Source organism: Bombina bombina, chromosome 11, assembly GCF_027579735.1.
Source record: "Bombina bombina isolate aBomBom1 chromosome 11, aBomBom1.pri, whole genome shotgun sequence".
Lineage (NCBI taxonomy): Eukaryota > Metazoa > Chordata > Amphibia > Anura > Bombinatoridae > Bombina > Bombina bombina.
The window spans coordinates 108661599-108688148 of NC_069509.1; the positions used below are offsets into that span (position 1 = coordinate 108661599).

At 40.9% G+C, this 26550-nt stretch overlaps 1 protein-coding gene across 1 annotated transcript in view; it reads right to left on the bottom strand.

Annotated features, from left to right (window-relative positions):
- DNAAF5 (dynein axonemal assembly factor 5) overlaps positions 1-26550 on the bottom strand; it is a 288383-nt gene that overhangs the window by 239785 nt on the left and 22048 nt on the right. Inside the window, exon 4 of the mRNA XM_053695125.1 lies at positions 154-272. Within this exon, the coding sequence (XP_053551100.1) occupies positions 154-272 (119 nt within the window). The remainder of the gene's footprint in view (positions 1-153; positions 273-26550) is intronic.

Genomic DNA, 26550 nt, shown 5'->3' on the forward strand with positions numbered 1-26550 from the left:
GGCGCGCTATAAATAACCAGCCATTACAAGTGGTTGGTTATTGCTACCTCAAGCTCGCGGTAGCAATTAGCGCTCAGAAAATTAACCAGAGATCATGTTAACTTGACGCATATTGCTGAGCGCACACCAAAAACACAGTGCCTAATCACTCACCACCTGATGGGTAATATGCAGGACACGGCGCACTGAAGTCAAGCTTATCCTTCAGATTTTCTTCATTTTCTTTCTCCCACTGCAAACCAGTTTTCTCCCAGTAATTTACAGCCAGTTGTCTACAAGAAAGAAATAATTTAATTTAAAAAGGGGCAACTCCAAGAAAACATGGACATGGGGCCTAAAATTTAAAAATGAACACAGAGACCAGATTTGGGCTTTGTCAGTTGAGGTGCTATATTTTTTAAATATTGCAAAATAATTTCACACATAAGTAATTTCCTTTGGTGATTGTGGCTCAATAAAAACATACAATAATGAAGGCGATTCCGTTACCAAAAAAGATACAAAAGTTGTATTACTCTTTCAAAATTTGACGTATGTACTAGGGATAGACCGATATATCAGAGCGGCCGATTATAAGGGCTGATATTTGGAATTTCTGAAATAATCGGTATCCGCCAGAGACTTACCGATATTACCAATATGGAGCAAATCAAAAGAAATTTAGCTGTGTGTACTTCAGCGAAACTGTGTAATTTTAAGTGACACAAATCATCTATAGCACATATAACCTGGACATAGCATAGCATCTAATAATAATAGCACTGATAACAGAGTCCAAGCCCAGGTGTTCATGGGAGCTCAGTTACCAACTACCATACCACCAATGGCTGGCCTATAGATGGACTTGCATAAACAAACATATATGATTTGTGAAATGGAAAATGTGATCTTTAAGTGGCACTTAAAGCTACATAGTAAGTACACAGAGCTAAATTACTTTTGATTTGCTCATAGGGGTCAGCAATACATAAAATCAATCTGCTTGCTAATTGCTGTCACAAATAGAACATTATTTGATACATTCTGATAAATTGTGCCACACATTTCACTAAAGCTGCTATATTTGACTATTTTTAAAATTTAAATATTTTATTTTCCCCTTTTTCATGGGCATAGAAAAAAACATTTAAAAAAATGAAAGTACAGGCACATCAATTAAATGTCCACAACAACAAACCTTGAGTAGAAAGCTATGCAGTATAGGAGACTAGTATCATTCTCTAGCAGTGGATAACAATGAACCGACTATTAAGTGGCGCTGTTACACATGTATAAAACTGCCCATAAGTGACATAAATAAAGAAACGTATAGTCCACTACTCAGTACCAGGGAAAGCATTTGCAATCCAGTAAATATATGAGCATATTAAAAATTAAAGCAAATAAATAAATCTAGCACATGTACTTTCTTTCCCTGTCAAGTGGCAGAGTGTATATATACACACATACACACATACAGTATATATATATATATATATATATAATTTTTTTTTTTTTTTTTAATTTTTACATTACTTTTAACCCTTATCTGTAAAGTGTACCAAGTGAGCGTGTTTAAAGTGAAGTGGCAGCAATATATGAAAAAAAACAGAAACTGATTAACAAGAGAACATGCTGAAATGTTAGGTTTTCTGCACTATCATGTTTTTCTACTTAACTGGGAGTATTAACCCCTTAATGACTGAGGACTTGCAGGGTACGTCCTCTTAAAAAAGACAGTTAATGCCTGAGGACGTACCCTGCACATCCTCAGCCTGGAAAGCAGCTGGAAGCGATCCTGCCCGCTTCCAGCTGCTTTCCGGTTATTGCAGTGATGCCTCGATATCGAGGCGTCCTGCAATAACCCTGCATGGCCATCCGATGCAGAGAGAGCCACTCTGTGGCCCTCTCTGCACCGGACATCGATGGCCGGTATCGTTGGTGGGTGGGAGCCGATGTGAGAGGGCGGCCATCGATGGGCCGTGTGTTGTGGAGGGGGGGCAGGACCAACGGGGGGCGTGCACGGGGCGGGGAGCAGGTGGGAACCGCTACACTACAGAAAAAAAAAGGATAATCTAAGTGGTGTAAGGGGTTAAAACAGTCTAAGGGATCTGGGAGGGGTGGGGGGTTGGTCTTTGGGGGATTTTTTTTTTTTTTTTTTAAAAAAGCACAATTTTTTTTCTAAACAAGATGGCGCCCATTAAGGTAGAGGGGGGGGGTTAGAGAGCTGTTTGGTGGGGGATCAGTGAGGTTGGGGGCTAAGGGGGGATCCTACACAGCAGCATATGTAAATATGCTATAAAAAACCCACAAAAAAACCCAAATATATCTTTTATTTTAGTACTGGCAGACTTTCTGCCAGTACTTAAAATGGCGGGGACAATTGTGGGGTGGGGGAGGGAAGAGAGCTGTTTGGCAGGGATCAGGGGGTCTGATGTTTCAGGTCGGAGGCTGATCTCTACTCTAAAGCTAAAATTAACCCTGCAAGCTCCCTACAAGCTACCTAATTAACCCCTTCACTGCTAGCCATAATACACGTGTGATGCGCAGCGGCATTTAGTGGCCTTCTAATTACCAAAAAGCAACGCCAAAGCCATATATGTCTGCTATTTCTGAACAAAGGGGATCCCAGAGAAGCATTTATAACCATTTGTGCCATAATTGCACAAGCTGTTTGTAAATAATTTCAGTGAGAAACCTAAAGTTTGTGAAAAAATTTGCGAAAAAGGGAACGATTTTTTTTCATTTGATCGCATTTGGTGGTGAAATAGTGGCATGAAATATACCAAAATGGGCCTAGATCAATACATTGGGTTGTCTACTACACTACAGCTAAAATTAACCCTACAAGCTCACTAATTAGCCCCTGCACTGCTGGGCATAATACACGTGTGGTGCATAGCGGCATTTAGCAGCCTTATAATTACCAAAAAGCAACGGCAAAGCCATATATGTCTGCTATTTCTGAACAAAGGGGATCCCAGAGAAGCATTTACAACCATTTGTGCCATAATTGCACAAGCTGTTTGTAAATAATTTCAGTGAGAAACCTAAAGTTTGTGAAAAAAATTGTGAAAAAGTGAACAATTTTTTTTATTTGATCGCATTTGGCGGTGAAATGGTGGCATGAAATATACCAAAATGGGCCTAGATCAATATTTTGGGTTGTATTCTAAAAAAATATATATACATGTCAAGGGATATTCAGGGATTCCTGAAAGAAATCAGTGTCCCAATGTAACTAGCGCTAATTTTGAAAAAAAAAGTGGTTTGGAAATAGCAAAGTGCTACTTGTATTTATTGCCCTATAACTTGCAAAAAAGCAAACAACATGTAAACATTGGGTATTTCTAAACGCAGGACAAAATTTGGAAACTATTTAGCATGGGTGTTTTTTGGTGGTTGTAGATGTGTAAGAGATTTTGGGGGTCAAAGTTAGAAAAAGTGTGCTTTTTTCTATTTTTTTCCTCATATTTTATAATTTTTTTATAGTAAATTAAAAGATATAATAATTAGAAAGTCCATTTAATGGTGAGAAAAACGATATATAATATGTGTGGGTACAGTAAATGAGTAAGAGGAAAAACAGAATTTATGCTTACCTGACAAATTTCTTTCTCTTGTAATGTATCGACTCCATGGATACATCCATACTTGTGGGATATTCTCCTTCCTAACAGGAAGTGGCAAAGAGAGCACCCACAGCAGAGCTGTCTATATAGCTGCTCCCTTAGCTCCACCCCCAGTCATTCGACCGAAGGCTAGGAGGAAAAAGGAGAAACTATAGGGTGCAGAGGTGACTGAAGTTTTTAAAATAAAAATATACTACCTGTCTTAAACAGACAGGGCGGGCCGTGGACTCGATACATCACAAGAGAAAGAAATTTATCAGGTAAGCATAAATTCTGTTTTCTCTTGTAAGATGTATCGAGTCTACGGATTCATCCATACTTGTGGGATACCAATACCAAAGCTTTAGGACACGGATGAAGGGAGGGACAAGACAGGTACCTCAAACGGAAGGCACCACTGCTTGTAGAACCTTTCTCCCAAAAATAGCCTCCGAAGAAGCAAAAGTATTGAATTTGGAAAATTTGGAAAAACTATGAAGCGAAGACCAAGTCGCCGCCTTACAAATCTGTTTAACAGAAGCCTCATTTTTAAAAGCCCATGTGGAAGCCACAGCTCTAGTAGAATGAGCAGTAATCCTTTCAGGAGGCTGCTGGCCAGCAGTCTCATAAGCCAAACGGATGATGCTTTTCAGCCAAAAAGAAAGAGGTAGTCGTAGCTTTTTGGCCTCTCTGCTTACCAGAATAAACAACAAACAATGAAGATGCTTGACAGAAATCTTTGGTTGCTTGTAAGTAGAACTTTAAAGCACGAACCACATCAAGATTGTGCAACAGATGTTCCTTCTTTGAAGAAGGAAGGATTAGGACACAGAGAAGGAACAACAATTTCCTGATTGATATTCCTATTAGAAACAACCTTAGGAAGGAATCCAGGTTTGGTACGCAAAACCACCTTATCTGCATGGAAAACAAGATAAGGTGAGTCACACTGTAAAGCAGATAACTCAGAAACTCTTCGAGCCGAAGAGATAGCTACTAAAAACAGAACTTTCCAAGATAGAAGCTTGGTATCTATGGAATGCATAGGTTCAAACGGAACCCCTTGAAGAACTTTAAGAACTAAGTTTAGGCTCCATGGCAGAGCAACATGTTTGAATATAGGCTTGATTCTGACTAAAGCCTGACTAAACGCTTGAACGTCTGGGACATCTGCCAGACGCTTGTGTAAAAGAATAAACAAAGCAGAAATCTGTCCTTTTAAGGAGCTAGCTGATAACCCCTTCTCCAATCCTTCTTGGAGAAAAGACAATATTCTAGGAATCCTAATCTTACTCCATGAGTAACCCTTGGATTCACACCAATAAAGATATTTGCGCAAAAATCTTATGATAGATTTTCCTGGTGACAGGCTTTCTAGCTTGAAACAGGGTATCAATGGCCGACTCAGAGAAACCACGCTTTGATAAAATCAGGCGTTCAATCTCCAAGCAGTCAGACGCGAAGAAATTAGATTTGGATGCTTGAAAGGACCTTGGATTAGAAGAAGGTCCTGCCTCATTGGCAGAGTCCACGGTGGAACAGAGGAAATGTCCACTAGGTCTGCATACCAAGTCCTGCGTGGCCACGCAGGTGCTATCAGAATCACCAAAGCTCTCTCCTGCTTGATTCTGGCAACCAGACGTGGGAGGAGAGGAAACGGTGGAAATACATAGGCCAGGTTGAAGGACCAGGGCACTGCAAGAGCATCTATCAGTACTGCCTGGGGATCCCGGGACCTGGACCCGTAACAAGGAAGTTTGGCGTTCTGACGGGACGCCATTAGATCCAATTCTGGTGTGCCCCATAGCTGAGTCAGCTGGGCAAATATTTCCAGATGGAACTCCCACTCCCCCGGATGAAAAGTCTGACGACTTAGGAAATCTGCCTCCCAGTTCTCTACCCCTGGGATATGGATTGCTGAAAGATGGCAAGAGTGAGTCTCCGCCCATCGGATTATTTTGGTTACTTCATCATCTCTAGAGGACTCCGTGTTCCTCCTTGGTGATTGATGTAAGCTACAGTCGTGATGTTGTCCGACTGAAATCTGATGAATTTGGCCGCAGCTAGCTGAGGCCACGCCTGAAGCGCATTGAATATCACTCTCAGTTCTAGAATGTTTATCGGGAGGAGGGTTTCCTCCCGAGACCATAAACCCTGTGCTTTCAGGGAGTTCCAGACTGCACCCCAGCCTAGCAGGCTGGCATCTGTCGTTACAATAATCCACTCTGGCCTGCGGAAACACATTCCCTGAGCCAGGTGGTCCTGAGACAACCACCAGAGAAGAGAATCTCTGGTCTCCTGATCCAGATGAATTTGCGGAGATAAATCTGCATAATCCCCATTCCATTGTTTGAGCATGCACAGTTGCAGTGGTCTGAGGTGTAGGCGGGCAAAAGGAACTATGTCCATTGCCGCTACCATGAGTCCGATTACCTCCATACACTGAGCCACTGATGGCCGAGGAATGGAATGAAGAGCTCGGCAAGTGGTTAAGAGTTTTGATTTTCTGACCTTCGTCAAAAAACATAATTTATGCTTACCTGATAAATTTATTTCTCTTGTAGTGTATCCAGTCCACGGATCATCCATTACTTATGGAATATATTCTCCTTCCCAACAGGAAGTTGCAAGAGTCCACCCACAGCAAAGCTGCTATATAGCTCCTCCCCTAACTGCCATATTCAGTCATTCGACCGAAAACATGCAGAGAAAGGAAAAACCATAGGGTGCAGTGGTGACTGTAGTTCAAATGAAAAAATTACCTGCCTTAAAGTGACAGGGCGGGCCGTGGACTGGATACACTACAAGAGAAATAAATTTATCAGGTAAGCATAAATTATGTTTTCTCTTGTTAAGTGTATCCAGTCCACGGATCATCCATTACTTATGGAATACCAATACCAAAGCTAAAGTACACGGATGATGGGAGGGACAAGGCAGGTACTTAAACGGAAGTTACCACTGCCTGTAAGAAACCCTTTCTCCCAAAAATAGCCTCCGAAGAAGCAAGGTATCAAATTTGTTAAATTTGAAAAAGTATGAAGCGCAGACCAAGACTCCGTCTTGTAAATCTGTTCAACAGAAGCCACATTTAAAAAAGGCCCAAGTGAAAACCACAGCTCTAGTAGAATGAGCTGCAATCCCTTCAGGAGGCTGCTGTCCAGCAGTCTCATAAGCTAAATGAATTATGCTTTTAAACCAAAAAGACAGAGAGGCTGCTGAAGTCTTTTGACCTCTCCTCTGTCCAGAATAGACAACAAACAAGGTGAACGTTTGATGAAAACTGTAGTAGCTTGTAAGTAAAACTTTAAAGCACAAACCACGTCCAATATTGTGTAATAGACGTTCCTTCTTTGAGGAAGGATTAGGATACAAGCATGGAACAACTATCTCTTGAGTGATGTTCTTGTTAGATACCACCTTATGAAAAAACCCAGGTTGGTACGCAGGACTACCTTATCCGTACGAAGGACCAGATAAGGAGAATCACATTGTAACACAGATAACTTGGAGACTCTACGAGTCGAGGTAATAGCTACCCAAAAGGAACTTTCCAAGATAAAGATTGATATCTATGGAACAAAAAAGGTTCAAACGGAACTTCTTGAAGAGCCTTAAGAACCAGGTTTAAGCTCCATGGTGGAGCAACAGTTTTAAACACAGGCTTGGATCTAACCAAAGCCTGACCAAAATGCCTGAACGTCTAGAATACCTGCCAGACGCTGGTGCAAAAAAATAGACAGAGTAAAAATCTGTCCCTTTTAAGGAATTAGCTGACAACCCTTTTCTCAAAAACATCTTGGGTAAAAGATAATATCCTGGGAATCCAGGCTTTACTCCATGAGTAACCCTTGGATTCATAACAATCAGATATTTACACCATATCTATGTTCAATTCTCCTAGAGACAGGCTTTCATGTCTGTATTTAAGGTATCAATGACTGACTCGGAGAAGCCATGCTTTGATAACATCAAGCGTTCAGTCTACAGGCAGTCCATCTCAGATTGATTCTATTTAGATGGTTGAAAGGACCCTGAGGTAGAGGGACCTGTCTCAGAAGCAGAGACCGTGATGGAAAGGATGACATGTCCACCAGATCTGCATACCAGGTCCTGCGTGGCTACGCAGGCGCTGTCAAAAACACCAAAGCCCTCTCATGCTTGGTCTTGACCTCCGGAGGAAATCACACTCCCCCGGAAGAAAAGTCTGACGACTTAGAAAATCCACCTCCCAGTTCTCAACACCTGGGATATGGATAGCTGATAGACAAGAGGGAGTCTCTGTCCAGTGAATTATTGTAAGACTTCTAACATCACTAGGGAACTTCTGTTCCCCCTTGATGACTGATGTAAGCCACAGTCGTGTATATTGTCCGACTGAGTATGATGTACCTCAGAGTTGCTAACTGAGGCCAAGTCTGAAAAGCATGGCATATCACTCCCAGAATAGTTATTAGAAGGAGGGTCTCCTCCTAAGTCCACTATCCCTGAGCCTTCAGGGAGTTCCAGACTGCATCCCAACCTAAAAGGCTGGCATCCATTGTAACAATTGTCCCATCTGACCTGCGGAAGGTCATACCCTTGGACAGATGGACCCGACATAGTCACCAAAGAAGAGAATCTCTGGTCTCTTGGTCCAGGATCAACAGGGGGACAAATCTGTGTAATCCCCGTTCCTCTGACTGAGCATGCATAGTTGCAGCAGTCTGAAATGTAGACGTGCAAACGGTACTATGTCCCTTGCCGCTACCTATTAAGTCGATTTCATTCATGTACTGAGCCACCGAAGGGCGCGGATGGGATGAAAAACACGGCAGAAATTTAGAAACTTTGACAACCTGGACTCCGTCAGGTAAATTTTCATTTCTACAGAATCTATCAGAGTCCCTAGGAGGGAAACCCTTGAGATTGGGGATAGAGAACTCTTTCCTTGTTCACTTTCCACCCATGTGATCTCAGAAATGCCAGTACTACGTCCGTATGAGACTTGGCAATTTGGATGTTTGACGCCTGTATCAGGATGTCGTCTAACTAAGGGGCCACTTCTATGCCCCGCGGCCTAAGGACCGCCAAAGCGACCCCAGAACCTCCATAAATATTCTTGGGGCTGTAGATATCCCAAAGGAAAGAGCTACAAACTGGTAATGCCTGTCTAGAAAGGCAAACCTGAAAAACGAAGGTGATCTCTATGCATCACAATGTGAGGATAAGCATCCTTCAAATCCATTATAGTCCTCTATTGACTCTCCTGGATCATAGTTAAGATGGTACGAATAGTTTCCATCTTAAATGACGGAATTCTGAGGAATTTGTTTAAGATCTTTAGATCCAAAATAGGTCTGAAGGTTCCCTCACCTTGGGAACCACAAACAGATTTGAGTAAAAACTCTGTCCCTGTTCCTCTCTTGGAACTGGATGGATCTCGTACACAATGTAAGAATGCCTCCTTCTTTATCTGGTTTGCAGATAATTGTGAAAGGCGAAATCTCCCCTTTTTTGGGGGGGGGAATCTTTGAAATCCAGAAGATATCTCTGGGAAATAAATTCCAATGCCTAGGGATCCTGGGCATCTCTTGCCCACGCCCGGGCGAAGAATGAAAGTCTGCCCCCTATAGGATCCGTTACCGGATAGGGGTCCGTTCCTTCATGCTGCCTTAGAGGCAGCAGCAGGCTCCTTGGCCTGCTTATCTTTGTTCCAGGTCCAATTGTCTCCAGACCGCCTTGGACTGAGCAAAAATTCCCTCTTGTTTTGCCTTAGAGGAAGTGGATGCCACACCTGCCCTGAAGTTTTAAAAGGCACGAAAATTAGACCTTTTTGGCCCTTGATTCCTATCCTGAGGAAGGGCATGACCTTTTCCTCCAGTGATATAAGCAATAATCTCCTTCAAACCAGGCCCGAATAGGGTCTGCCCCTTGAAGGGAAGTTAAGTAGCTTATTTATTAAAGTCACGACAGCTGACCATGATATAAGCCATAGCGCTCTGCGCGCCAGTATAGTAAAACACAGAATTCTTAGCCGTTAGTCTAGTCAAATGAACAAAGGCATCAGAAAACAAAGGAATTAGCTAGCATAAGCTTGTCAAATATATTCATCCAATGGAGTCGCTAACTGTAAAGCCTCATCAAGAGACTCAACCCAGAACGCTGCAGCAGCAGTGACAGAAGCAATGTATGCAAGGGGCTGCAGGATAAAACCCTGATGAATAAACATTTTTTATCCATTGGATCTAAAAAGCACAACTGTCCTCGCCAGAGGTAGTGGTACGCTTAGCTAGAGTAGAAACTCGTCTCTCCACCTTAGGAACTGTCTGCCAGAAGTCCCGTGGTGGTAACTATTAGAAAACATTCTTCTAAAAAATAGGAGGGGAAGAGAATGGCACACCTGGTCTATCCCATTCCTTATTAAAAAAAATTTTAGTAAACCTCTTTAGGTATTGGAAAAACATCAGTACACACCGGCACTGCATATTATTTATCCAGTCTACACAATTTCCCTGGCCCTGCGATTGTACACATTCATTCAGAGCAGCCAAAGCCTCCCTGAGCAACAAGTGGAGGTTCTCAAGCATAAATTTTAAATGTAGAAATATCAGAATCAGGTTAAATCATCTTCCCTGAGTCAAAAAAATAAATAAAAAAAAATCACCCACAGACTAAGCATATTGTGAGGTAGTATCATACATGGTTCTTAAAGCGTCTGTATGCTCTGTATCTACCCCCAGAGCTATCTGCTTTCCTTTAATTTCAGGTAGTCTGACTAATACTGCTGCCAGAGTATTATTCACCACCTTTGCCATGTCTTGTAAAATAAACGCTATGGACGCCCTTGATGTACTTGGCGCCATTTGAGCGTGAGTCCCTGAAGCGGGAGTCGAAGAGTCTGACACGTGGGGAGAGTTAATCGGCATAACTTTCCCCTCGACAGAATCCCCTGGTAAAATAAACGCTATGGGTGCTCTTGATGTACTTGGCGCCATTTGAGCGTGAGTCCCTAAAGCGGGAGTCAAAAGGTCTGACTCGAGGGGAGAGTTAGTCGGCATAACTACCCCCACGACAGAATCCTCTGGTGATAATGTTTTTAAAGACAAAAAATTATCTTTATTGTTTAACATGAAATCAGTACATCTGGTACACATTCTAAGATGGGGTTCCACCATGGCCTTAAAACATAATGAACACAGAGCTTCCTCTATGTCAGACATGTTAGAACAGACTAATAATGAGACTAATAAGCTTGGAAAATACTTTAAATCAAGTTAACAAGCAAATATATAAAACGTTACTGTGCCTTTAAGAGAAACAAATTTTGTCAAAATTTGAAAAACAGTGAAAAAAGGCAGTAAAACAAACGAAATTTTTACAGTACATGTAATAAGGTAACAGAGCATTGCACCCACTTGCAAATGGATGATTAACCCCTTAATGCAAAAAACAGATAAAAAAAAAAACGACAGACGTTTTTTTAAAAACAGACAACAAAAACTGCCACAGCAGAGCTGTGGATTACCTTCCCTAAAAACGATTTTGGAAGTCCTTTTAGCCCTTTAGAAATGTCCTGTAGTATTCATGGGACAGCTGAGGGAATCTGGATAATTCATTTTGTAATTTTAACTGCGCAAAAAAGCGCTAAATTAGGCCCCTCCCACTCATATTACAACAGTGGGAAGCTTCAGTTAACTGTTTCTATGCAAAATTTAAGCCAGCCATGTGGAAAAAACTTAGGCCCCAATAAGTTTTATCACCAAACATATGTTAAAAAACGATTAAACATGCCAGCAAACGTTTTAAAACACATTTTTACAAGAGTATGCATCTCTATTAATAAGCCTGATACCAGTCGCTTTTACTGCATTTAAGGCTATACCAACATTACAGTGTTATCACCAATGTACGTTAAAAAACGATTAAACATGCCAGCAAACGTTTTAAAACACATTTTTATAAGAGTATGTATCTCTATTAATAAGCCTGATACCAGTCGCTATCGCTGCATTTAAGGCTTTACTTACATTACTTCGGTATCAGCAGTATTTTCTTAGTCAATTCCATTCCTAGAAAAATATTTTACTGCACATACCTTATCTGCAGGAAAACCTGCACGCCATTCCCCCTCTGAAGTACCTCACTCCTCAGAATGTGTGAGAACAGCAAATGGATCTCAGTTACGTCTGCTAAGATCATAGAAAAACGCAGGCAGATTCTTCTTCCAAATACTGCCTGAGATAAACAGCACACTCCGGTGCCATTTAAAAATAACAAACTTTTGATTGAAGAATAAACTAACTATAAATCACCACAGACTCTCACGACCTCCTATCTATGTTGAGGCTTGCAAGAGAATGACTGAATATGGCAGTTAGGGGAGGAGCTATATAGCAGCTTTGCTGTGGGTGGACTCTTGCAACTTCCTGTTGGGAAGGAGAATATATTCCATAAGTAATGGATGATCCGTGGACTGGATACACTTAACAAGAGAAATATTTTCATTTCTACCAAATCTATCAGAGCCCCTAGGAAGCAAACTCGTGAGAGGAAAGAGAGAACTCTTTTTTTATGTTCACCTTCCACCTGTGAGATCTCAGAAAAGCCAAACACGATGTCCGTGTGAGACTTGGTTAACTGGAAAGTCAACGCATGAATTAAGATGTCGTCTAGATAAGGCAACACTGCTATGCCCCGCGTTCTTAAAACCGCCAAAAGGGACCCTAGCACCTTTGTGAAAATCCTGGGAGCCGTGGCCAACCCGAAGGGAAGGGCCACAAACTGGTAATGCCTGTCCAGAAAGGCGAATCTGAGGAATTGATGATGATCTCTGTGAATAGGGATGTGTAGATCCTTTAAGTCCACGGTAGTCATATATTGACCCTCCTGGATCAGAGGTAGAATAGTCCGAATAGTCTCCATCTTGAATGATGGAACCTTGAGGAACTTGTTTAGAATTTTGGGATCCAAGATTGGTCTGAAAGTTCCCTCTTTTTTGGGAACCACAAACAGGTTTGAGTAAAAACCTAGCCCTTGTTCCGCTTTTGGAACTGGGCGGATCACTCCCATGGCATCTAGGTCTTCTACACAGCGTAAGAACGCCTCTCTCTTTGTCTGGTTTACAGACAATTGAGAAACGCGAGTCTTTGAAGTCCAGAAGATATCCCTGGGACAAAATTTCTAAAGCTCAGGAATCGTGAACATCTCTTGCCCAAGTCTGAGCGAAGAGAGAAAGTCTGCCCCCTACTAGATCCGGTCACGGATCGGGGGCTACCCCTTCATGCTGTCTTGGAGGCAGCAGCAGGCTTCTTGGCCTGTTTACCTTTGTTCCAAGCCTGGTTAGGTCTCCAGACTGACTTGGATTGGGCAAAATTCACCTCTTGCTTTGCAGCAGGGGAAGCTGAAGCGGGACCACCCTTGAAGTTCCGAAAGGAACGAAAATTATTTTGTTTGGTCCTCATTTTATTTGTTTTATCCTGAGGGAGGGCGTGGCCTTTCCCTCCAGTGATATCTGAAATAATCTCTTTCAGTTCAGGCCCGAATAGGGTCTTTCCTTTGAAAGGGATGGCTAAAAGCTTAGATTTGATGACACATCAGCAGACCAGGACTTAAGCCATAACGCCCTGCATGCTAAAATGGCAAAACCTGAATTCTTTGCCGCCAATTTAGCCAATTGGAAAGCGGCATCTGTAATGAAAGAATTAGCCAATTTAAGGGCCTTAATTCTATCCATAATATCCTCTAATGGAGTCTCCATCTGAAGAGCCTCTTCTAGAGCCTCGAACCAGAAAGCAGCTGCAGTAGTTACAGGAACAATGCACGCAATAGGTTGGAGAAGAAAACCTTGATGAACAAAAATTTTCTTTAGGAGACCCTCTAATTTTTTTATCCATAGGATCTTTGAAAGCACAGCTGTCTTCGATAGGTATAGTTGTACACTTAGCGAGAGTAGAAACAGCTCCCTCCACCTTAGGAACCGTCTGCCACGAGTCCCGCATGGTGTCAGATATGAAAAAACATTTTCTTAAAAACATGAGGGGGAGCGAACGATATACCTGGTCTATCCCACACCTTAGTAACAATATTCACAATCCTCTTAGGGACTGGAAAAACATCAGTGTAAACAGGAACCTCTAAGTATTTATCCATTTTACACAATTTCTCTGGGACCACAATAGGGTCACAATCATCCAGAGTCGCTAATACCTCCCTGAGCAACAAGCGGAGGTGTTCAAGCTTAAATTTAAATACCGTCATATCAGAATCTGTCTGAGGGAGCATCTTTCCTGAATCAGAAATCTCTCCCTCAGATAGCAAATCCCTTACCCCTACTTCAGAACACTGTGAGGGTATATCGGATACGGCTACTTGTAAACCAGGCAGTTTAGATAAAACCGCTGTGAGGGTTCTATTCATAACTGTGGCCATGTCTTGTAAAGTAAATGAAGTTGACGCACTAGAGGTACTTGGCATCACTTGTGCGGGCGTTACTGGTTGTGACACCTGGGGAGAGCAAGATGGCAAACCCTCAATTCCTTCTGTCTGAGAATCATCTATTGCTATATTTGTAAGTGCTATAATGTGTTCTTTATAATTTATAGACATATCAGTGCAAGTGGGGCACATTCTAAGAGGGTGCTCCACAATGGCTTCTAAACACATTGAACAAGGATTTTTCTTGGTGTCAGACATGTTAAACAGGCTAGTAATGAAACAAGCAAGCTTGAAAAACACTTTATTCAAAGTAAATAATACTTAGAAAAAAACGGTACTGTGCCTTTAAAAGAAAAAAAGATGCACAAACTCTGCAAAACAGTGTAAAAAAGCAGTAAAATCTTCGAAATTTTTACAGTAGAATCATAAAGCCTTAGTAAGTTTGCACAGCCAGCCAAATAAACGATTAACTCCTTAATGTAAAAACCAGATTGACAAAACGTAAAAAAAACGGTATAAAAACGTTCAGCACCTTGCCACAGCTCTGCTGTGGCGCCTACCTGCCCTTTAGGATAGATTTGTGGGGAAAAACCTTCTTTTAGGCCCTCAAACACAGCAGGACCCTCTGGAGAAGCAGCTGGATGTCTTCAGAGTAAAAGAAACTGCGCAACTAAAAGAAACACATCAAAGTGTTTCTAGACTAGCCATGTGGGTTAATAACCCTTAAATCAGCCACAATGACCCCTTAAAGTCCCTCAAAAAACGTTAACTTTTTCAATAAAAAAACGTTTTTTCCCATAAATGTCACCAGTAACAAATGAGCCCTCTATGTAAGCTGGGATATTCTATTAAGTGTCGGAATACAGCTTACCCTTCCCTCATGGGGATATTGTCAGCCTTTTCTAGAATTATCACAGTCTGTCTAGAAAAAAATTGACTGAACATACCTCAATGCAGCTTAGCATGCAAACCGTTCCCCCAACTGAAGTTTTCCTGTACTCCTCAGCTTCTGTGGCAACAGCAGTGGATCTTAGTTACAAAGTGCTAAGATCATTATCCTCCTTGCAGAAATCTTCATCCCTTTTCTGCCAGAGAGTGAATAGTACACACCGGTACTATTTAAAATAACAAACTCTTCAAAATCCCCAAACACAACAGATATAATTCAGATTAATAGGAGACATACTAATCCCACATATAACAAACTCCCGAATAAAGCGGAGTAAAATGGTCAGGAGATACCCCTTCATCTATACCACACTTCTCTCTCTCTCTCTTCGCTCTTCTTAACTCTTCTCCCTCTTCACTATCTTCTTAATTTATTATTTCTTATCCTGGTAGTATGTAACCTATCCGAACCTTAAAGCATCACAACTGTATATAAAGTTATTTTAACTCCAGCTACAAGAGAAAATTCTTTACTGTATTGACTATTGTTTAGCAGATGTTGGGTGCCATGGAGTCTTTTGTTTGTAAAAATGGCCTCATAGGTGATGATATAGAGACTGTATGACTCAATGACACGTAATTTGTACCGCTTTATTCACAATGTAATTTTGGAAAACCAGGACTTCTGTTTCCTAGTACTGTTAATTTCTTGCTTTATATTTCTTTTTGTTATTATGCACTTGCAACAAAATAATAAAAATTACTTTATCATAAAATAACAAACTTTTGCTTGAGAAAATAAAAACTAACATTTTTGTCACCACACTCACTTTACCCTTCCTAGCAGTTAAGCAGGCAAAGAGAATGACTGGGGGTGGTGGAGCTAGAGGAGCTATATAGACAGCTCTGCTGTGGGTGCTCTCTTTGCCACTTCCTGTTAGGAAGGAGAATATCCCATAAGTATGGATAAATCTGTGGACTCGATACATCTTACAAGAGAAATTACAGCTAAACATAAACACTGCAAAAATGTAAAAATAGCCTTGGTCCCAAACAGTCAGAAAATGTAAAAGTGCTGTGGTCATTAAGGGGTTAAAGAAATTGTGTAGTGTCTAGCTTTGCAGTAGTGACTTAAATTTATTTTATATCAGTGTGCAGTTTAAAAGGGATTCATGCCATTTTACTATGTTTTGTGAAGCCATTTAATAAGTTAATTTTCAAGCACTTTATTTTTCCTAGTTGTTTACTTTTAATGTAAAAAAAAAAAAATTAATAAGCATGTTCAGTTTATACCAGATTTGTGTAGAAATTGTGTTGATTTTTCTAAAAACTTTAAATGTACTGAATATCGGCCCCTGTTATCAGCCTGAAAGGCGGTCAATAATCTGTATCGGCCTTAAAAAATAAAAATAAAAAAAAATCGGTCTATCCCTAGTATGTACAATGAAATTAAGGGGACATGAAACCCACATTTTTTCCTATCATGATTTAGAAAGAGAATGCCATTTTAAACATCTTTCTAATTTACTTCTATTATCTCATTTGCTTTATTCTCTTGATATTTTTTGCTGAAAAGCATATCTAGATATGCTCAGTAGCTGCTGATTGGTTGCTGCACATAGAAGCCTCGTGTGATTGGCTCACTCATGTGCATTGCTTTTTCTTTAACTAAGGATATCTAAAAAATGAAGCAAAATAAATAATAGAAGTAAATTGTAATGTTGTTTAAATTTGTATTCTCTTTCTGAATCATTAAAGAAAGATTTTGGGTTTAGTGGCCCTTTAAGGCTTGTATTAAGGTTCCTAAATGCAAGCTCAATACCAATAGGATTCACCTATTTGTGGTAACAGAATCATCATCATATGCTAGTAACAGAATCACAACATTCTGTTTAGTTCCCCCTTCCAATGTTTATTTTTTTTTTTCATTGGTTGCCTCCCTGATGAGGAAGTTGCTTGAACAGGAAGTGCAAACCATTTACACAGATCTGATCACCTGAACCCAAAGTCCCTTGGTAAATTGATTATTACAGGTTGTGTGGTTGATGGAATTGGTGGCACAGTCAAAAGAACTGTATGGAGGGCTTGCCTTGGAGGAACTGTGATGAAAAGCACCAAAGAGTTTTATCAAGTTGCCACCAAAACCATGCAGAATATTAAAATCATGTTTGTCAGTAAGGAGCAGATTGATGAAAACATTGCCATGTTAAATTAAAAAAAAGGGAAGGAGTATCTTCTTTGCCACAAACACATTATGTTAAGTCAGTAGGAAGAGGTATTGTAGAATACCAGCCATATTACTCATCAAAAAGAAACAAACAAAAGTAAGCGCTGGTGCTGAAAATTATACCAAATTAAACCGTGTGGTGAAGTAAAAATTTAACAATGTACACAAGTAACCGCATGTTTTCAAACAATGAAAATATAAAAGTATTGTTACTAAATATAAAGTGAGTCCCGAGTGCTGCTATGATAAGCCAAACTTTTCCTCTTTTGGCTGTGATGAAATTCTGTATAAAAAAAAAGAGACAAACAAAACAGAGCGCAACTCCAACTCAAGGTGATTTATTCTAATAAAGATGTGCACCAAACATATGATTGCACTAACTAAAAACAAAACAGATTCGAGCCTTGATAACAAATTGTGAGGCGACCGGGGGCCTGGAGTCAGGTTAATGGTGGCGGCAAGCGATGTTATGGCTTTAGCAGTCAGCAACCGACTACAGATACAATATTGATATCCAGGCACATTTGTGAAATATTTTGGATTAGATCATTTTAGATATATTAAGTATTAAATATCTGGTACCATTCTGTTATGAATTATGTGATTTTCATTATACACTTTTAAAATTTTAAAAATTAATTCTTGTGTATACAGGTAGCCCTCAGTTTACGTCAGGGTTAGGTTCCAGAAGGAATGGTTGTAAATCTAAATCGTTGTAAATTGAAACCCTGTTTATAATGTAAGTCAATAGGAAGTGATGGAGTTAGGTTCCAGGCCCCTCTCAAAATTGTCATGAGTAACACCTAATACATTATTTTTAAAGCTTTGAAATGAAGACTTTAAATGCTGAACAGCATTATAAACCTAAAAAAATAATTACACAACATAGAATATATAATTAAACTAAGTTAAATTAACAAAAACATTTGCTAAACAGCATTATAAACCTAATAAAATAATCACACAACACAGACTTTACTTGCATTTTTCTGCAAACAGTTCTTTCTATGCATTCCAATCTGGACTGATTTATAGACAGGAAGATCTTGTTCCTTTGAAATCTGCTCGATAGCTCAGGTCTGGATAAACTGATTATTTTCAGCTTGCTTGGCTTGCAAATCTTTGCTGCAACACAAGCGGACAGCTCTACCTACTGGCTATTTTAATAAAATGCACTGCTTCTCAATGCTTTTCAATAGCAGTCACATGACTGGAAAAAAAAGGTTGTTATTCTGAAACGGTACAAATTGAACTGTTGTAAACCGAGGGCCAGCTGTATTCCTTCATACAATGTGAGCTATTTGATATTAGCAATTCTACATTAATTAATTATTTAAACATTTGCCTCTAAAGAAGTTATGAATTATTTTACCTTATTATAGAATACTTTTTATACTCTTTTTATATTCATCAAATGTTGTTAAATGTTTTAAATATAAAGCAAGAAAATTGTTTGCTATTACCCTATATTGTTTGCTTGGGATACCGCTTTAAGTTCTGCTAATAAAAGACGGATGTTAGGAGATTCAGTATCATCAGACTTCATTCACCTCTTGAAAAAGCCAGACTGCAGATTGGGAGAAATGCGTCACAAGGTTATCCTCGAGTTCTGGACATTTCGTGTTTAGCATCCGCAGTGTGGACTCCTGACGTTCCATAATGAGTTGCTGACTGCTAAAGCCTGCACTGCTTGCCACCACCATTAACCGGATTCCAGACCTCCCGTTGCTGCACGGTTTGTTATCAAGGCTCAAATCTGTTATGTTTTTAGTTAGTGCAATCATATGTTTAGTGCACATTTTTATTATAATAAATCACCTTGAGTCGGAGTTGCACTCTGTTTTTTTTCGTCTCTTTTATACACCATATTCCTCATTACTGGATATGAAGATACAAATGTTTGTAGCTCAGGTACTTACTGTCGAATTAGAACTTGAAGTTCCATTCCTTGGGAAGCAAACTTCAGCAAAAAAGAACAGATGTTTGGTAGATAAAACACATGGCCTAAAGTTATTGTAGCACCCCAATATTGATAACAGATAGTTATTTTAGTTGCCCTATTCCAGAAGCGGAGTAAATCTACATATCAAGAATGAATATATCTGCTTGATTACTAAATTTCTTATTTTAATTTTGTTCTTATCTTATTATATGTTAAAGGGATAGTCTAGTCAAAAATCAACTTTCATGATTCAAATAGAGCATGCAATTTTAAGCAACTTTCTAATTTACTCTTATCATTTTTTTTCGTTCTCTTGCTATCTTTATTTGAAAAAGCAGGAATGCATGCATAGGAGCCGGCCCATTTTTGGTTCAGCACCTGGGTAGCGCTTGCTGATTTGTGTCTAAATATAGCCAACAATCAGCAAGAGCTACCCAGATGCTAAACCAAAAATGGTCCGGCTCCTCTTTTTCAAATAAAGATAGCAAGAGAACGAAGAAACATTGATAATAGGAGTAAAATAGAAAGTTGCTTAAAATCATGAAAGTGTAATTTTGACTAGACTATTCATTTAAAGCTGTTTTTTATATTAAATTATCCAAGTCCAGCTCCAAGTAAGAACCTTTTATACATTTGTTCTAAAATACACTGTAAAACAGAAGTAAATACATTTGTATCTATCAATTTATAAACAATATAATTCTTTACTCCACTGATATTAAGTGATTATGTTACTTTATTAAAAAATATTTACAGGGTTAAAAGGTACAGTCAAGTAAAAAAACATAATTTATGTAAGAACTTACCTGATAACATAAATTATGCTTACCCGATAATTTTATTTCCATCGTGAGAGGAGAGTCCACTGCTTCATTCATTACTTGTGGGAATTAAGAACCTGTCACAAGGAGGAGGCAAAGACACCCCAGCCAAAGACTTAAATACCTCATCCTCCAGTCATTCTGCCGAGGGAACAAGGAACAGTAGGAGAAATATCAGGGTATAAATGGTGCCAGAAGAATATATTAAATTCAGGTCTGCCCATCGGAGATACGGGCGGGGGCCGTGGACTCTCCTCCCCATGATGGAAATAAAATTATCAGGTAAGCATAATGTTTTCCATCTAAAGGGGAGGAGAGTCCACGGCTTCATTCATTACTTGTGGGAACATATGCCCAAGCTTTTAGAAGACACTGAATGAAACTGGGAGGGTAAAATGCGGACCCTTAATCTGAGGGCACCACAGCCTTTAGAACCTTTCTCCCAAAAACAGCTTCCGCAGAAGCAAGAACATCAAATTTGTAAAACTTAGTGAAGGTATGCAACGAGGACCAGGTAGCCGCCTTGCAAATCTGCTCCATAAAAGCCTAATTTTTGAAGGCCCAGGATGAAGCCTAAAAGAAACCCCAAACATGAAGGTTTAATAAAGTCCCATATTAAATAAGACAGCTTTTAGCTGTAACAAGTGCCAGCAATCTCTTGCAAAAGAAAATTAAAATGGCATTTACCTGAAAGTGCTGTCTGGCAGCAGGACAGCTCACCTGGTTTAAGAGGGTGCAGCACCTCACATGGACCTGTGAAGAGAGAAAAACTGAGTAAACCTACTCAGGTTGTCTAGTTAGGGCAGCAGATTCTTGAGAAAATGCAGTGAGGATTGTACCTTAAGTTTTTAAGTGCTCAAAGGCCACCACTGCCCTACTGAAGAGACTGATGTGGACTAGGCTAGACCCCAGAAAAGAACAGAGTAAGCTTACTCTGCTAAAAAAAAAATAAAAAAAAAATCTTGATTGAAAAAAGCTTCTCATCAGACACCTAAACTTCACCTCCTCCTTGCACTACAGGCAAAGAGAATGACTGGGGGATTGTGGATAGGGGACTGATATTTAACAGCTTTGCTGTTGTGCTCTTTGCCTCCTCCTGCTCGCCAGGAGTGATATTCCCAATAGTAATTGATGATAATCTGTGGACTCAACATGTCATTAGAAAGAAAACCATTGAACTAAAATAGCATGTGGTTTAGTACTCCCTATATTATTGTTTTTCTTACTACAGCTCTCTGCAACCCCTTATTGCCAATTGTCAAGTGTTTATCATCAAAACAAAGTTCTAATATAAACAGTGCACATCGAAAAAGAACAGGCACTATTTTGGTGTATGTAATAAAAAAAGCAAAAGCTTTTATTTTCGATCCTTTAAAAGCTCAAACAGACATGGCATATAGACTAAGGCAGCTAGAGTCTGCCGCATTTCGTGCCCTCTAGTGGTGTTTAATTATAGACTATGACTAAGCGCCACTGGAGAACGTGGAACACGTCAGTCTTTTGTTGCCTTAGTCTCCATGCCATGTCTGTTGGAGTTTTTAAAGGATTGAAAAACAAAATTTATGCTTACCTGATAAATTTATTTCTCTTGTGGTGTATCCAGTCCATGGGTTCATCCATTACTTGTGGGATATTCTCCTTCACAACAGGAAGCTGCAAGAGGACACCCACAGCAGAGCTGTCTATATAGCTCCTCCCCTAACTGCCACCCCCAGTCATTTGACCGAAGACAAGCAAAAAAAAAGGAGAAACTATAGGGTGCAGTGGTGACTGTAGTTTAAAAATAAAAAAACACCTGCCTTAAAATGACAGGGCGGGCCGTGGACTGGATAAACCACAAGAGAAATAAATTTATCAGGCAAGCATAAATTTTGTTTTCTCTTGTAAAGGTTGCCGAAGCCTTTTGGCCTCTCCTCTGTCCAGAGTAGACAACAAACAAAGCAGATGTTTGACGAAAATACTTTGTAGCTTGTAAATAAAACTTTAAAGCACGAACCACATCAAGATTGTGTAAAAGGCGTTCCTTCTTTGAGGAAGGATTAGGACATAATGAAGGAACAACACTCTCCTGATTGATATTCTTATTAGATACTACCTTAGGAAGAAACCCAGGTTTGGTACGCAAAACTACCTTATCTGCATGGAAAATCAGATAAGGGGAATCACACTGTAAAGCAGATAACTCCGAAACTCTTCGAGCCGAGGAGATAGCTACTAAAAACAGAACTTTCCAAGATAAAAGTTTAATATCTATGGAATGCAAAGGTTCAAACGGAACCCCTTGAAGAACTTTAACCCCTTAAGGACCAGCGACGTACCCTGTATGTCACTGGCCTTAGCGTTGAGACTGCTCTATTCCACAAAGCCTGCTGGAGGGAGGGCATTAATAGCGTGTTCTTGCTAGACTTGTGCTATTATGTCCTGAAAAAACCCTTAACGACCAGTGACATACAGGGTACATTGTGGTCATTAAGGGGTTAAGAACTAAATTTAAACTCCATGGCGGAGCAACAGGTTTAAACACAGGCTTGATTCTAACTAAAGCCTGACAAAATGCCTGAACGTCTGGAACCTCAGCCAGACGTTTGTGCAAAAGAATAGACAGAGCAGAAATCTGTTCCTTTAAGGAACTAGCAGACAATCCTTTCTCCAATCCCTCTTGGAGAAAGGATAAGATTCTAGGAATCCTGACTTTACTCCACGAGTAACCCTTGGATTCACACCAATGAAGATATTTACACCATATCTTATGATAGATTTTCCTGGTGACAGGCTTTCAAGCCTGAATTAAGGTATCAATGACAGATTCGGAAAAACCACGCTTCGATAGAATCAAGCGTTCAATCTCCAAGCAGTCAGACGCAGAGAATTTAGATTTGGATGTTTGAAAGGACCTTGAAGTAGAAGGTCCTGCCTTAGCGGCAGAGTCCATGGTGGAAAGGATGACATGTCCACCAGATCTGCATACCAGGAGCTATCAAAATCACCGAAGCTCTCTCCTGCTTGATCTTGGCAATCAGATGAGGGAGCAGAGGAAACGGTGGAAACACAAGCCAGGCTGAAGGACCAGGGCGCTGCTAGAGCATCTATCAGCGCTGCCTTGGGATCCCTGGTCCTGGACCCGTAACAAGGAAGCTTGGCGTTCTGACGAGACGCCATGAGATCCAGTTCTGGTTTGCCCCATAGTTGAACCAACTGGACAAAAACCTCCGGATGGAGCTCCCACTCCCACGGATGAAAAGTTTGCCGACTTAGGAAATCCGCCTCCCAGTTCTCTACTCCTGGGATATGGATAGCTGAGAGATGGCAAGAGTGAACCTCTGCCCATAGAATTATCTTTGAAACCTCCAACATTGCCAGGGGACTCCTTGTACCCCCCTGATTGTTGATATAGGCTACAGTCGCGATGTTGTCCGACTGAAATCTGATGAACCTGACCGCAGCTAGCTGAGGCCAAGCCTGAAGAGCATTGAATATCGCTCTTAGTTCCAGAATGTTTATCGGAAAGGAGGGCTTCCTCCTGAGTCCATGAACCCTGAGCCTTCAGGGAGTTCCAGACAGCGCCCCAGCCCAGAAGGCTGGCATCTGTCGTCACTATAGTCCATTCTGGCATGCAGAAATTCATTCCCCTGGACAGATGGACCCGAGATAGCTACCAGAGAAGAGAATCCCTGGTCTCTTGATCCAGATTTAGCAGAGGGGACAAATCTGTGTAATCCCCATTCCACTGATTGAGCATGCAAAGTTGCAGTGGTCTGAGAAGTAGGCGGGCAAACGGAACTATGTCCATTGCCGCTAGCATTAGGCCGATTACTTCCATACACTGAGCCACTGACGGCTGAGAAGTGGAATAAAGAGCACGGCAGGAAGTTAGAAGTTTTGACAACCTGACCGCTGTCAGAATAATCTTCATTTCTACTGAATCTATCAGAGTTCCTAGGAAGGAAACTCTTGTGAGAGGGGAAAGAGAACTCTTTCCTTCGTTCACGTTCCACCCGTGAGACCTCAGAAAATGTCAGAACAATGTCCGTATGGGACTTGGCGATTTGAAAATTCTACACCTGTATCAGAATGTCGTCTAGGTAAGGAGCCACTGCTATGCCTCGTGGCCTTAGAACCGCCAGTAGGGACCCTAGAACCTTCGTAAAGATTCTTGGTGCCGTGGCTAAACCGAAGGGAAGAGCCACAAACTGGTAATGCCTGTCTAGGAAGGCAAACCTGAGAAACCAATGAAGTTCTCTGTGAATCGGAATGTGGAGATAAGCATCCTTTAAGTCCACGGTAGTCATATATTGACCCTCCTGGATCATAGGTAGGATGGTTCGAATAGTCTCCATCTTGAAGGATGGGACCCTGAGAAATTTGTTTAGGATCTTGAGATCCAAGATTGGTCTGAAAGTTCCCTCTTTTTTGGGAACTATAAACAGATTTGAATAGAATCCCTGCCCCTGTTCCTCCCTTGGAACTGGGTGGATCACTCCCATAACCAGAAGGTCTTGAACGCAACGTAAGAATGCCTCACTCTTTATCTGGTTTGCAGATAATTGTGAGAGATGAAATCTCCCCTTTGGAGATGAGGCTTTGAAATCCAGAAGATATCCCTGGGAAACAATCTCCAGAGCCCAGGGATCCTGGACATCGAGAGAAAGTCTGCCCCCAACTAGATCCGGTCCCGGATCGGGGGCTACTCCTTCATGCTGTCTTAGAGGCAGCAGCAGGTTTTTTGGCCTGCTTTCCCTTGTTCCAAGCCTGGTTAGGTCTCCAGACTGGCTTGGACTGGGCAAAATTTCCTTCTTGTTTTGCAGCAGAGGAAGTTGAAGCTGCGCCACTCTTGAAGTTAGTCTGTTTGGTCCTTAATTTGTTGGACCTATCCTGGGGAAGGGTGTGGCCTTTTCCTCCAGTAATATCAGAAATGATCTCCTTCAATCCAGGCCCGAATGGGGTCTGCCCTTTGAAGGGGATGTTAAGAAGCTTAGACTTTGAAGTAACTTCAGCTGACCAGGATTTAAGCCATAGCGCCCTACGTGCCTGAATGGCAAAACCTGAATTCTTAGCCGTTAGCTTTGTTAAATGAAAAACGGCGTCAGAAATAAATGAATTGGCTAACTTAAGAGCTTTAAGCCTGTCTAGGATATCATCCAACGGGGTCTCCACCTGTAGAGCCTCTTCAAGAGACTCGAACCAGAAAGCCGCTGCAGCAGTGACTGGGGCAATGCATGCAAGAGGCTGGAGAATAAAACCTTGTTGTATAAAGATTTTCTTAAGGAAACCCTCTAATTTTTTATTCATTGGATCTAGGAAAGCACAACTGTCCTCGACGGGGATAGTTGTACGCTTAGCTAGGGTAGAGACTGCTCCCTCCACCTTAGGGACCGCCTGCCACAAGTCCCGTGTAGCGGCATCTATGGGAAACATCTTTTTAAAAGCAGGAGGGGGAGAGAACGGTACACCTGGTCTATCCCACTCCTTCATAATAATTTCTGAAAACCTCTTAGGAATTGGAAAAACATCAGTGTAAACAGGCACTGCAAAGTATTTGTCCATTTTACACAATTTCTCTGGGACTACAATAGTGTCACTGTCATCCAGAGTCGCTAAAACCTCCCTGAGCAACACGCGGAGGTGTTCAAGCTTAAATTTAAATGCTGTAATTTCAGAGTCAGACTGAAGTAACGCCTTCCCTGAATCAGAAATGTCACCCACCGATAGAAGCTCTCCTGCTTCAGCTTCTGTACATTGTGAGGGTATATCAGACATAGCTACTAAAGCGTCAGAAAGCTCTGTATTTGTTCTCTACGAAATTTTTACAGTGTGTATAAGAGAGACTAAAGCAGCATTGCACCTATTGCAAATGGATGATTAACCCCTTAGGCCCCAAAAAGGATTAGAAAAACGGTAAAACCGTTAAAAAACAGTCAAACACACTGCCACAGCTCTGCTGTGGCTCCTACCTGCCCATAAACACGATTTCTGCAGGAAAAAAACCCTCTATAGTGGTCCTAGATGCCAGAGGACTCCTTTAGGGAAGCTGGATGTCTCAGTCTGTATATGAACTGCGCATAAAGTGCGCGAAAATAGGCCCCTCCCACCATGCACTCAAAGTCAGAGGGCCTTAAAAAAGTACTCCTAGGAGTAATCTTACAGCCATGTGGAAAACTAGGCCCCAAATAAAGATTTATCACCCTCAGAGAAAAAACGTTTTTTCTGTAAGTTATGCAAACGTTTTTACACTAAGTAATATGAGAGTTAACATGAATATTACCCTTATCTTGTAAGCATGATCCCAGTCGTTGTTAAATCACTGTATCAGGCTTACCTCAAATATACCAGCCACTGTCAGCATTTTCTAGACCTTATCATCTCTCTAGAAAAAAATATACTTTACATACCTCAAAGCAGGTGATCTGCAAACCGTCCCCCCCAACTGAAGTTTTCTTTCCATACTCTTCAGATGTGTGAGAACAGCAATGGACCTTAGTTACAAACCGCTAAGATCATCAACCTCCAGGCAGATTCTTCTTCCAATTTCTGACTGAGAGTAAAACAGTACAACGCTGGTACCGTTTAAAAATAACAAACTTTTGATTGAAGGTAAAACTACACTAAGTCACCACATATCTCTTGATACTTCCTTTCTTGTCGAGAGCTGCAAGAGAATGACTGGGG